The following is a 13,729-nucleotide window of genomic DNA, read 5'->3' as shown; positions in this document are numbered from 1 at the left end:
GGGGCGATAGCTAGGTTTTCAGTCCTCTTGGCCTTCCCGACAACAGCCGCACGGCGCTCCTTCCAATCAGCGGAGAGCGACGCACGTCCTTGCGGAAATGACGGCAGTTCCGAGTCCTGTGGGGGCGGTGGGATCGATGAGGGCACTGAGGCCGTGGTAGTAGCCGTTGTGTGAAGATGGAGGTAGGATCCTGAGCGCTGAGAAGGCTGGAGAGAGAGTGCGGCCGAGGGGATGAAGCAGAGACGGGAAGCCGGGCGGCGAGGCGGCTGACGGGAGGGGGGAAGAGAGCGGGCTTTGGGGAGTGTTGTCATAATGTCGGGGTCAGAATCCGTCGCTCCGAGCTAACTCCCTGCTTCTAACTTATACCCGCGGCTTTCTTTTGGTTTCCAGTTTCCCGGAGGAAATGACAATTACCTGACGATCACAGGGCCCTCGCATCCCTTCCTGTCAGGGGCCGAGGTGAGCACGAGCTGCCGACGCTACGGGGGGGGGGGGGAGGGCGAGAGGCATTGGTCGGGGAGGGTGGTGGGGAGGAGAGCGCGGGCGCCGGGGGTCGGGGGCTGGGAACCTGGGGCGGCGGTTGATGTTTGGAGAAAAGTGTCAGCTGTTTCCGGAGCCTGTGAGGACTATGGGGGAGGCCCGGGAAGCTGCTGTCATCCGGAAAGCAGAACGTTGAAAAGAGCGAGCCTATTTCAGAGTGATTCTGGATTGGAATACAGAGTGGGATTGTATCCTTTCTTGGGGGAGAAATAACTGCAACAATCTTGGGGGATCTCGGTAGGGAGAAAATGTTTCCGCCGAAGAAATTGGGGTGAGTGGAGTTTACCTAGCAGGGGTTAACCGTGGACATGTGTTCATTCTTGAAATGTACTCTGTTGAAAGGGTCTTTGTTTCACTTAAATTTCCTTCTCAGTGTTGGGTTTTTTTTTTTTTTTTAGGTTAATAGTTATGATTACTTACATGGTGTTACCTTGTTTTGCTAGTGACAGGATGAAAGGAAATAGCTGCCAGAAAACTTGAAGGGAGTTGAGTAGAACATATGTTTCTCTTTGCCAGTGACTCAGAGTTTGGGCAGGTTACTTCACTTCTGTGTCACAGTTTCCCCAGCTGTTAAATGGCTGTAATAATAGTTTCTTACGATGTTGTTAGGTAGAAGTAATGGTCATGGTGAGGTCCCTTAGTATTCCTGGAGAACTTTTGGTTGAAATATTGTCATAATATAAATATGTATTATTTGTTTAGGCAAGGTAAAAGGGAAAGATGGAACAGACAAAAAGAAATTTCTTGGTCTTTGAGAAACTGTGAAGTCTTGAACTTTTACTATCTTTTGAAGATTTTGATTTTTTCCAAACATGGTGTAAAAGTTTTTTTGTATCAATAATTCTCAATTAAAAATCTTTTAAAATATATTTTTATTGAAGTATAGTCAGTTTATCATGTGTCAGTTTCTAGTGTACAGCACAATACTTCAGTCATAGTCATGTATTCATTTTCATATTCTTTTTCAGCATGGGTTACTACAAGGTATTGAATATAGTTCCCTGTGCTATACAGTATAAACTTGTTGTTTAAGAATTCTCAATTGTTGTTGAATGAGCTTATCCTATAATAAACCTTGATGTTTTCCTGGATGAGAATTAGATGGGCTAGGGGCATTTGCTAGTTTTTAAACTTCTTTGTTGCTATTACTATTTATTATCATTCTCCTAAGTAGGGGAAAGTGTGACTCAAATGAGCAGCAAATTTAGAAACAATATAAAACTAAAATTTATTTAATGCTTTGCAGTCTCATTGCTAGTTTCTTGTGAGTGATATCTCCATGGTTTGATTTCATTATTTAGAGTGTTGTAAATTTCACATTGGCCTCATCAAGAAACTTTCTAGGTTTGAGTCTATCCTTGGTTTTTGCTTTTATGACTTTAAGAAATTTAGGGAAAAAAACTATTTTGCTAAGAAGCTCATACCTAAATTTTAGCGGCTTCCTTTACCCTAAGGCTGTATCATTGTTAACATTTCTCCTCATTATAACTTTTCACCTTTCCTTCTCTTTTTAAAAAAAAAAACTTTTAATTGGTTTGTGCTTTTTGTTTTTCTGGTCTTAATGTGGGCCACGCCAAATATACCTTAGAAATAGGTAAAGATAATATTAAAAAATTTTCTTTTAGAAGAAGAGTAATTTGTAGAGTTTTCTTGCAAGGAAAAGAAATGTCCACAAAAGTGCTACCCATAAAAAAATACAAATTAAGAATTCTTTTTCATCAAAAGACATCATTAAGAACTTAAATAGGCACTTCACAGACTGGGGAAAGATATTGTAATGCATATTTCTGACTCAGAATATATCAAATACTTCTGCAGAGTGAAATAAAGAATCCAGTTTTAAAACGAGGAAAAGATTTGAACTTGCACTTCATTAAAGAGGGTATCCCAATTTCCATTAGGCGTATAAAAAAGTGTCATCATCACTCACCAGTTAAAAATCATAATGAAATACTATTGCACACCCACCAGAAAGGTGAAAATTAAAAAGACTGACAGTTCCAAGAGTTGGTGAGGTTGTAGATAACTCAGTCATTGCTGGTAAGAGTGCAAACTGATCCAACCACTTTGGAGAACTAGCAGTATATACTAAAGATAAACATATATTTTACCCTGTGAGCTGGTAATTTCACTCCTTGATATATACATAACAGAAATGAGTGCATATATTAATCAAAAACATGTATGTTCACAGCAACTTTATATAGATAAACACTGGAAGCAACCCAAATTTCTATAAATTGGTACATTTGTAGAAAAGGATACTACACAGCAATGAAAAAAGGATGAACTACTAATAAATGCAGCATGGGTGATCTCAAAGATATATTGTTGAGTAAAACAAGCCAGACAAAAAAGAATAGACACTGTATGAGTTCGTTTTTTTTTAATGAAGATCAAGAATAGACAACACTAAACTATGGTGATAGAAATCAGAATAGTGGTACCTGATTGGAAGGGAGGGCGTATTGACTAGGAAGGAGCATGAGAAAAATCTCTTAGAATGATGGAAATGTTCTGTATCTTTATCTGGGTGGTAGTTAATTGAGTGTTTACATATATAAAAATTTCATTGAGCAGCATGTGAAATTTGTGTACTTTACATAAGTTATAACTCAGTAAAATAAGAAGTAATGATCATTGTTAAAGAGTAGGTATCCAGAGAGGAAGGCTTAGCAGTTATCACATCATTGCCTGAGATAAGAAAGCTCTATAATCCTAAGTGAATTTAATCTTTCTGTTTCTCTCATTCAGATTGGCTCTTAAATAATGATCATTGTGCTTTGAGCACTGGAGAAATAAGTCATAAAGATACCTATCCTTAATTAGGAAAAGTATTTATAACTTTAGAATCAATTAATGATTTCAGGCTGAATAGTTAAAATTTTCTCTACTATGTCAGCTTTTAAGAAAAATTAAATTATTTTAATAACCCATAGTTCCAGTGTATTGTTGAGTAAGTAGGTGTTGGATTAAAATAAATTTCTTTAAAATGAATAATCTACACAGGAAACTATTTAAAGAAATGCTGGCTCTCTCTTCTCTTCTCCGCCATCCTATGTGCGCTTGAGTTTGGTCCTCGCCATGTCTTCTCACAAGACTTTCAGGATCAAGTGATTCCTGGCCAAGAAACAAAAGCAGAATCATCCCATTCCCCAATGGATTCGAATGAAAACTGGTAATAAAATCAGGTACAACTCCAAGAGAAGACAGTGGAGAAGAACCAAGCTGGGTCTATAAGGAGCCGCACATGAGGTGGCGCACATATTTATGCTGTGTCAAGTTCTGCATCTTACCATATCACTCTGAAGATAGTGCTGTTGCATGAACAGCTGGATATGTTTGGGAATATGGGGTTTCTCTTTGTGGCCATGTCTGTGCTCTGTTGCTTTTGCTCAGTCATAAATATGTGAGACCTTTTGTTGAAAAAAAAAAAAAGAAAAAAATAAATGCTGAATTGTATGTTTTGATATGGAAGAATGTGAAAAGGTGGGAAAATGGTATTTTTTATTTCTTTGCTCTCTCAATAGCCAAGCATCCTTGTTTATAAACTAATTCCCAAACTGCTTCCTCCCTAAACAAGGCCCAGGAATTAAACAGAGAAGGAAATGAGCACCTAGGGAGAAGGTAGCAGCAGCATCTTCCCATTTTCTCCCTTTGTGTTGAAATCCTTTATTTTTACTTTAATAGTTGCTATAGTTTTACCTTTATTTTATATTTGACAGTCTAGAGTATGATTTAGTTATGTAGTAAATTCACTAAAACAACTTTAGATATTAATTACTGAATTTTACCCGTAATCTTACAGATCGTTTGTGGTGGTAAAAGATTTACAGTGAATCTCTATTCTAGCATGTGATTTACTCTTCTGTATTCTTGAGCATTGCCATTATTTTACTCTTCTTTTTTAAAGGAAGAAACAAATAAATAAAAGAAACCTCCCCCCAAAACACCATTAAAGCCACAGATACTAAATAACAAAGCTGTTTCCACATTCCAGAGGGTGGTGCATAGAAAGAATGCCTTGTTAATTCAATACAATGGAATCTCTGCTTGTCTGGCTTTTTAGTGTAGTCCAGGAGAGCACTCCACATGGTTTATGAGGGCTAGTCCTTTTGTAGAACACTGGTCTTTTGTTTTGGATATGAATTTTTATTTGTCAGTTCTCATTAACGAGTAGTATCATTTTCATATCTCAGCAGATTTGCTTATTTATGTGTTGTGGTAAGCAGAAAAGGATAGGCGTCTTTTGCTTTACCAAAGCAACCTGTATATTTTTTTAAAAACTGGAAACCACTATTATGCAACTGTTAATCTAGTGCAGTAAATGTTTCCCTGATCCTTTTTCCTGTCCCTGTCACTTTGTTTGCATGAGAATTTGGTAAAAACGTTTGTACTATCTTCCTGAAAAATATCCATATGAACTTAAACTGAAATTTCAGAAAGTGTCATGGGCCTGGAGTTAAGAACTTCCACACAGTAACAAAAATTATGAGTTTTGTACTGAGAAAAAATTCAGTTTTAGGGGAGAGTTTTAGTTTTTCCTCAGAAATTGTCTGCCCCTATGCCCCTAATGCTCCTCTCATGTTATATCCCAAATTTTTACCATGCTAAGTGACATAGTAAGGCTTTTGGAGGAGGAAAATACAGAAGTGAAGCTATATACATATCTTTTTGTCTTCTAGCAAACTTTTTTATGTTTTCAATGTGATTCAAAGAAATAGGGCATTTCACAGTTGTACTTTTTTCCCCCCTAGTTTTACTGGTTGCAACTATTCTTTCTAGCAAAATTAAAAATAGTTATATTAGTGAGATCCCTTTCTGGGTCTGGAAAAATCTTGAGGAACTTGTTGACTTTGATCTGAATCAATTGACATTTACTGTGCCATGGGACAGGTTGATAGAATTTAATGTTTCTAAGATAGCAACAATCTATGATGGTTGGGGCAAGTGGCAACTTAATAATAATTAGGATATTATCACTAATAACAGTGGTTAATAACCATTATTAAGCAATTATATATGGCCATATCAGGCCATGTGATAAGTTTTTGTGTACTAAATCCCATTAATCCTCATAACCATATAAGGAGATGACCAATACAACTCCCATTTTATAGATGAGGAAGACCCATTCAAGGTCATATAGTAAGTCCAGAGATGGGATTTGAACCCAGATCTCTCTGATACCAAAATCTCTTGCTATTATTAATGCTCAATTGCTGCAGATGCTGCCATTTTAGTTTTTGGTGTCAAAGGAACCATAGCATTTAGTATATCGTAGGCCAGATATTGGTCTGGTAGCTCCATGAAGGGTGGCCTCATTCAGAATAGAAAGAGTAGGTTATAATTGTAGTTGGACTCAGAGGAAGGGATTGGGTCTTCCAGCTGGAGTAATCTTCTTTTCTTGGAGAAAGGCTTGTTCAGACCAAGGCTAGGAAAGTGTTTGTGAACTGTTAAAGAACCAGTTTGTCTTCTGGCTATGTCTCTTATGAAGGTTTTTCTCCTCACTGTTATCCTTGTCTTGGCATTGCTGGTTTTTCCCAAAATCTTGTACAAATGGGAATTTCATTTGTCGTTAGCATCATGATTTCTAAAATGGAGAAGAGGTAGGAAACTCTTAAGTGTACTTATTTTAGAGGGGCATAAGATTCCCACGAAAGTACCTTTTAGGATCTGCTTCAAAGGAACATAAAACAATAGTCAAAGTATAATTGTCTAGTTAACATTGTGTTTCTGTGGTCTGAATAGTTTAGATGTAATAATTATAAAATAACTGCTATTAGAATCTTTAGAGATTTTAAGCATCACGGCTAAGCAGGTGCTGGGTCCTTACTAAGGGTGCTGAAAGAATCATTCATTAGACCAATGGGCTAAATAGTTTAGGGCAACCAAGATGGTAAAGGTAGAAAAGGGATAAAAGAATTGAGAACTGGTTGATTGGATACAAGATTGGCAGCCTTGTATGTGCCATATGACCAAGGGTATGAGGAAGTAAGGAGATGTATTTATAAAATTAAATAGGTCCTAACAAATTGATAACAAAAATGAGATAGTGGCTGAAAAGAGGTACACTGAGAATCTCCAGTATTCAGCCATGTTCTACACTTAGCAGTATGCGGTTCCTCCTCTTCCCACTAATTCTTTTTCCCTTTTTCCCCCTACAGACGTTCCATACACCAAGCTTGGGTGATGAGGAATTTGAAATCCCACCTATCTCCTTGGATTCTGATCCCTCACTGGCTGTCTCAGATGTGGTTGGCCACTTTGATGACCTGGCAGACCCTTCCTCCTCTCAGGATGGCAGCTTCTCAGCCCAGTATGGAGTCCAGACATTGGACATGCCAGTGGGCATGACCCATGGCTTGATGGAGCAGGGCGGGGGGCTCCTGAGTGGGGGCTTGACCATGGTAAGGGGCAAGACATTATCAGGCTTACCCAAGCTCATGGGCATAGTGTTAGGGGAGACAAAAGTGACTCTCTAGTCCTTGCTACACTTAGGTATTACTTATTTCTCATTCTTGTGGCTAAAGGCTCATCAACAAAAACCTCAGTTCCTCTGAATAAATCATATTTATCATCTAAATCAATTTTACTTGAAAAAAATGTTTTAAAATTGTAAAATGACCAGTGTTAACCTTGAAGTGAAAATGATTTGTTGGGATTTTTTTTTGTTTGTTATTTTCCCTACTATTATGATTTTCACATCCTAGCATTTAAATGGGAGTATAATAACTCACATGTTGAGGGGTGTATTCAAAAAACTGTCTGAACCGAAAGTATTAATTGTGGATTGGTATGTGTTACAAATCAGCATATTGGGCTTCCAGCACATCTCCTCAGGGGCACACCTTCACACACTGTACTTGATGCCAGACATCTCTTAACAGCGGCCTTATTTACCTGATTCCCTGGGTATTGCAACTTTTTAACAGCCGTTAATTTTAGGAGGGTACAAGAGGGAAGTTTTTCTTTACCCTGTGTGTCATCACTACCTCCAGGTTACTGAATAATTTACTTGCTCTTTAAATTAACTTGTCCAAAATTAAATTTTCTCTGATTATTTTTAGTTATTTTGGAGTAGGCCTTTGAGTACAAAGTGACTTTTTACTAATTTCTGTACTTTATTAAAGAGCTTAATATGTTTTATATGTACACAAAGTAGTTGATGTTTGTTTAAACAGTGATACACTCTGGATAAGCAGGGGGTTTATAAACTGTCCTGAATTCAGGGGGTAGGGTGGAGAATGGTGTTTTTTATATTTCGTGTTTAATTAGCCCTTCTGCTTCTCTCAGGACTTGGATCATTCTATAGGAACTCAGTATAGTGCCAATCCACCTGTTACAATTGATGTACCAATGACAGACATGACATCTGGATTGATGGGGCATAGCCAGCTGACCACCATTGATCAGTCAGAACTGAGTTCTCAACTTGGTTTGAGCTTAGGGGGTGGCACCATCCTGCCACCTGCCCAGTCACCTGAAGATCGGCTTTCAACCACCCCTTCACCTACTAGTTCACTTCATGAGGATGGTGTTGAGGAATTCCGGAGGGTGAGGCATTCCCTGCCAAAATCAAATCTGCCATGGTATCCTGTGATTAAACTCGACATACAGATCCTACTGAGTATTCTTTACTTCTGCCCTGCCATCTTCCCTGCTTTTTTCTGGGCATGGGGTCCTGCCTCTCGATTTACATTTATAATGCTCCTTCCAATCCCCACTCTTACTGGTCCTCATGTCTTAACCATTTTTAGCATTTCTGAAAATTCCATTCATGTGAGTAGTTTCCCCTATAAAAGTCCTTTTCTTACAGTTCTTCAGACATACTTCCCTTCTTGTAATTCTCTCTTTTTTTCTCCCCAACAGCAACTTCCCAGCCAGAAGACAGTTGTGGTGGAAGCAGGGAAAAAGCAGAAGGCCCCAAAGAAGAGAAAAAAGAAAGATCCTAATGAACCTCAAAAACCAGTTTCAGCATATGCTTTATTCTTTCGTGATACACAGGCCGCCATCAAGGGACAGAATCCCAATGCCACTTTTGGAGAGGTTTCAAAAATTGTGGCTTCCATGTGGGACAGTCTTGGAGAGGAACAAAAACAGGTGAGGAAAATAATGAGGAATTAGTACTTTCTTACGTGTTCTTATTTAATATCAGCTCTTTTAGTGGCATTCAAGATCATACTTTGTCTTATACGTTGCAGCTATACACTGAATCCAGAATACCCATCTTAAAAAGTATTAATTAGTAATTATTATAAAAACACTGAATCTAACTCTTCTAAGCCTTACTTTTTTTTTTCTGTCTGTAAAATCAGGCTGTTCTTTGGTAAGCTGCATGCTCTAGCTAACTTTAAAATCTACAGCCAAGGTTGGATTTAGGATTTGCTTTAGGGTTTTCTCATTGGCTTCATATAGACTTGAAAACTATAGTTAATCTCACTAAATTTAATCTGGATTAAACAAATAAATGAAAGTTGTGATACTACATAAATATAAATTACAGTTGAAATTGAAGATGGCTATAGTTAATCATTACCCTAGACGCCTCAGGTCTTAGGTCAAAGTAAATCTGCTACTTAGTAATTAACACAAAATGTTGAATTTATTATAGATAATTTGTTATCAGTTATCTATTGCTGTTTAATAAAGTCAACACAAATTTAATGGCTTAAGACAGCAGCAGTTTATTATTTCTTATGATTCTGTGAATTGGTTGGGTGGTTTTACTGGTCTTGCATGGAATCGTTCCTGCAGTTATACTCAAAAGATGGCTGGTATGGCTGGTCTAGATGACCTTGCTCCCATGTCTGGCAGTTTTGGTGCTACCTGTTGGCTGAGATGCCCTGGTTCTCTTCATGTGGTCTCTCATCCTCCAAATAGGCTAGACTGGCTTCTTTACAGTATGGCATACTTAGAGGAGTGTTCCAAGAGAACAAAAATAGGTGCCCCCACGTTCTCTCTGTGTCAGTGCATTCTAATGGCTAAAGTAATTCACAGACTAGGAAGTGGAAATAAGTTGTAGCTGTTGATAGAAGACTAGGTATGCAGCACAGGAGGAAATCTCGTGGCCATTACTGTGGACAGTTTACTGCATTCCTTAAGGAAGAGTATACTGGTTAGACAGAATCCCAAGCTAAGCAGACTGCTGATCTTATAGTTCTGGGGTTAGCTTTAGAAGTGTAGTTATTCTGCAAGCTTGTTGATTCGTTGGCTTTCAGATAGATGGCACTGGAAAGTCTGCCATGGTGGCTGTCTTGTTTACTAGCTTTCAGAAATGCATTCAACTAAGAAGAGTTGTCAGTATGTAGACTGAGATTAATTGTCTTTTATTGATGAATAAATAATATTAACAGTCTTTTCCAGGAGTGTGAGGACTTTCTAAGCAGTCTCTCTTTCATGCAGGTGTATAAGAGGAAAACTGAAGCTGCCAAGAAAGAGTATCTGAAGGCTCTGGCTGCTTATAAAGACAATCAAGAGTGTCAGGTAAGAGGGTTATGGTAGGTGGATATTTAAACCCATAAAAATTTTTTGAGCTGTTTATTAGCAATTTTAAGAAGTAATTACCACCAAAAACCATGGAACCTATTAATTAATACTGTGTAGTATTCAAAGCTTATAAGTATATAATAGGTTTCTCATTGTTTCCATCATAAACTTTGCCAAACAATCTATCTATCTGGGTTTATTTCCATTGTTTACTTTAGCCAGGTAGTTCTTTCTCTTTCTCCTCTCTCCTCCCCATGCCTCCCCCAGTGTGTGATGTATCTTTTCTTAGGAGGTGATTATGAGTGAATATGTCCTGGGAAGAGAATAGATCTCCCAATTACTTTTTTTTTTTTTTTGGTCTTCTTTTAGGCCACTGTGGAAACAGTGGAATTGGATCCAGCGCCACCATCACAGACTCCCTCTCCACCTCCTGTGGCTACTGCAGACCCAGCATCTCCAGCACCAGCCTCAACAGAGCCCCCTGCCCTATCTCCTTCCATTGTTGTTAACTCCACTCTCTCATCCTATGTGGCAAACCAGGCATCTTCTGGGGCTGGGGGTCAGCCCAATATCACCAAGTTGATTATTACCAAACAGATGTTGCCCTCTTCTATTACCATGTCTCAAGGAGGGATGGTTACTGTTATCCCAGCCACAGTAGTGACCTCCCGGGGGATCCAGCTAGGCCAGACCAGCACAGCCACCATCCAGCCCAGTCAGCAAGCCCAGATTGTCACTCGGTCAGTGTTGCAGGCGGCAGCAGCAGCAGCAGCGTCTATGCAGCTGCCTCCACCCCGGCTACAGCCCCCTCCATTGCAACAGATGCCTCAGCCCCCCACTCAGCAGCAAGTGACCATTCTGCAGCAGCCTCCTCCTCTCCAGGCCATGCAGCAGCCTCCACCTCAGAAGTTTCGAATCAATTTACAGCAACAGCCACCTCCACTGCAGGTCAAAATAGTGCCTCCACCCACCCTGAAAATGCAGACGACCTTAGTTCCACCAGCTGTAGAAAGCAGTCCTGAGCGGCCTATGAACAGCAGCCCTGATGCCCACACAGTGGAGGAAACCTCTCCTGAGACAATCTGTGAGATGATCACAGACGTGGTTCCTGAGGTGAGCCTCTCTTTTCAAGTATTTCGTTTAGACCAGTTAAAATGTATGAGCATTTTCAGTTCATCTAATAAAAGCTAGGGTTGCTACTAGCATTTAATGTCTGGCAGCCAGGAGTATGAAACACTCTAGAGGACTGTTCCCTACTACTGACTTGGCCCACCCAAGATACTTTGTAGTGTTCTTGGTGAGAAACATTAAGAGGGCCTCCTATCCCAATGTGCTCCTTAACTAATCAGAATACAGTAGTTCATCTAGAGAAGATACAGCCTAAGCATGGAGTTATTTCTCAGAGATGTCCGCGCAAGGATCCAAAGCTTTGGAGATAAATCCTTCCATTTCTCCCAAACCCTGACTGCTTGGCTTGATGTTTGAAGTAAGGAGATGGGTAGGGGATATAGGTAGAAAAATTCATTTGGTTCGTATCATTGACCCTAGTTTTAACATGTACATGACCAGTAATCATTTTAAAATACGGGTTTGTGACTCTTAACTCCACAATTAATGAAGCAATCATTTTAAAGAAAAATAAACAAACCCCACCCAGCAAAATCAGGAAACTTTGAATCTCCCAAGTTTTTTCTCCCCTTTTTCTAATGGCACCACATTTTATCTTCTCTTAGCCCCTCTAATCTTTGTTGAGGTGACTCAACCTCGACTCATATTCTACATTTGATATTATCGGAGGAATATTACTCAAATGTGGGACAAAGTCAGTGATGGTAAAATTAAAATTAAATACTAGTATTATGGCCAGCATTCCTTTGGGAAGAATAGTCTTCTTATCAGTCTGCATGACAAAACTCTGAAGCGGGATATAGAGGAGGAGACCAAGAACTCACCTTCATTTGGAAACTTTACCCTCATCTGTGAGGGATTGTAACGTCTGTTGCTCCACTGGACCCCGAAGTTAATTTGACTAGCTGGCCAGCTAGCTAGGTAGCAATCTGATCCGTCTTTGGTGCTTTCTTCCCGTAGGTTGAGTCTCCTTCTCAAATGGATGTTGAATTGGTGAGTGGGTCTCCTGTGACACTCTCACCCCAGCCTCGATGTGTGAGGTCCGGCTGTGAGAACCCTCCCGTCGTGAGTAAGGACTGGGACAATGAGTACTGCAGCAATGAGTGCGTGGTGAAGCACTGCAGGTGAGCTTACAGTTCCCCGTATAATTCAGGTGTGGCTGAATTAACTGTGTTGGAAAACACAGTAACTCTGAAAATATCAGTATCACCTTACCTTAGGTAGAGTAGGTTGCTATATATGTCTGACTGTAGAGGTTACTGGAAGTTTCCCTGCTTAAAAAGAGCTTACGTTTGCCACATAAAGATGACATAATTAGCAGTTACATACTTTTCAGTTACCACACTACCTCTGTGTATGCTCTTTAAAAATCTGATGACGTATTAAGCCACTGGTGACTGTAAATATTAGCTTATCTCCTTTGTGCAAATCAGACCACTTTGGGAATTTAAATTTGAGGAGGAATGGGTAAGTGGTAGGTAGCACAGTAAGGTGCTAAGTGTGGGAGGAAAGGAAAGAAGTTCTGAAGATTTTGTCCATCTCCCCAAGTTTTCCTGGAATGTACTTATATCAATGAAACAAGGCACTGGTATTTCCTATCTCAAATCCTCTTAAGTAAATTAGGACTGCTTATACCTCTGTCTTTTAAGCCCATTGCCCTTATATTCCTCTTGAGTAATATCATCTTGCCTTGATGGCTACAGGAAATTATGTCAACCTATTTTATAGTTTAAAAAGAATATCTAGGCTGTAATTCTAAGTTTGTGTGTATCTTTTTCTCTCTTAGGGATGTCTTCTTGGCCTGGGTAGCCTCTAGAAATTCAAACACAGTGGTGTTTGTGAAATAGTCCTTCCTGTTCTCCAAGCCAGTGAAGACTCATCTGCTGGGGACATGTCCACCAAGCCTGTTGGTGAAAGACAAGTTGGGCTTCTGGTAGTGCCTGATCTCTGGATGGTCCTTCATGCTTCTCCCCTTCTCTCTCTCTCCATCAGGGGCCAGGCTGTGGAGTAGGGCCATCAAGTTTGCTGTAATCTGGGATTGCTTTTTACTTTCAAGTACAAATACCAGTGATAACAGAGGAAGTTGGTGAAGGGAATATGGACAAACAGAACATAGGGGTGGTGGTCGGGGGTAGGGGGTTGTTTGAGGAAACTTGTTGGTATAATTGTCACAGGACTTGCCTGAAAGATTATTAAAATGATAGGACAGTACTTACCTTTGAGCCTAGGAGAAAACACCACTGTGTGTATCTGTTTTAAAGCGGCTAAAAGGTCGCATTAAAAGTTACCTCTTAAACAGGAAACTACTACTATCACATCAGTCCATCTTTGAGAACAAAGATTTCCAACACAGTAAGCACACTGGGCTGTAGAGAAAATAACATCACCCAGGGGCTCCTTATTTATTTTCTCCTTGCAAATACTTCTGTAAGTCAGCATCCTTCCTTATCTCAGTTATCACGGTGTATGAGTGTAAAAGGCAGAACTGCTACGTCCTTAATACAAGAGGTTTCACCAAAGTCTAAAGAAGTTGTGTCCACTTGTGTTTGATGAAGTGCCTTTTAAAAGACAG

At 39.6% G+C, this 13,729-nt stretch overlaps 1 protein-coding gene and 1 pseudogene across 1 annotated transcript; both read left to right on the top strand.

The window, feature by feature from the left end:
* Positions 1 to 42: 42 nt before the first annotated feature.
* TOX4 (TOX high mobility group box family member 4) lies at positions 43 to 13,676 on the top strand. The gene is made up of 9 exons (XM_010949634.3): positions 43 to 182; positions 391 to 459; positions 6,708 to 6,950; positions 7,837 to 8,097; positions 8,413 to 8,643; positions 9,946 to 10,026; positions 10,399 to 11,142; positions 12,118 to 12,281; positions 12,944 to 13,676. Exons 1-9 carry the CDS (start codon positions 177 to 179, stop codon positions 13,002 to 13,004), a joined length of 1,860 nt encoding a protein of 619 aa, XP_010947936.1. The 5' UTR covers positions 43 to 176; the 3' UTR covers positions 13,005 to 13,676.
* On the top strand, positions 3,625 to 3,961 carry LOC105064643 (large ribosomal subunit protein eL39-like; annotated as a pseudogene).
* Positions 13,677 to 13,729: the final 53 nt, after the last annotated feature.

Source organism: Camelus bactrianus, chromosome 6 (genome assembly GCF_048773025.1).
Source record: "Camelus bactrianus isolate YW-2024 breed Bactrian camel chromosome 6, ASM4877302v1, whole genome shotgun sequence".
Taxonomy (NCBI): Eukaryota; Metazoa; Chordata; class Mammalia; order Artiodactyla; family Camelidae; genus Camelus; species Camelus bactrianus.
Note: the sequence above shows the minus strand (reverse complement) of the source record. Positions and strands in the feature narration are given on the sequence as shown.

Excerpts from the sequence above, each read along its gene's own strand:
- TOX4 (XM_010949634.3), top strand. Across the intron at positions 6,951-7,836 it reads TGAGTGGGGGCTTGACCATG|GACTTGGATCATTCTATAGG; the intron begins GTAAGGGGCAAG and ends TGCTTCTCTCAG. Across the intron at positions 8,644-9,945 it reads TTGGAGAGGAACAAAAACAG|GTGTATAAGAGGAAAACTGA; the intron begins GTGAGGAAAATA and ends TCTTTCATGCAG.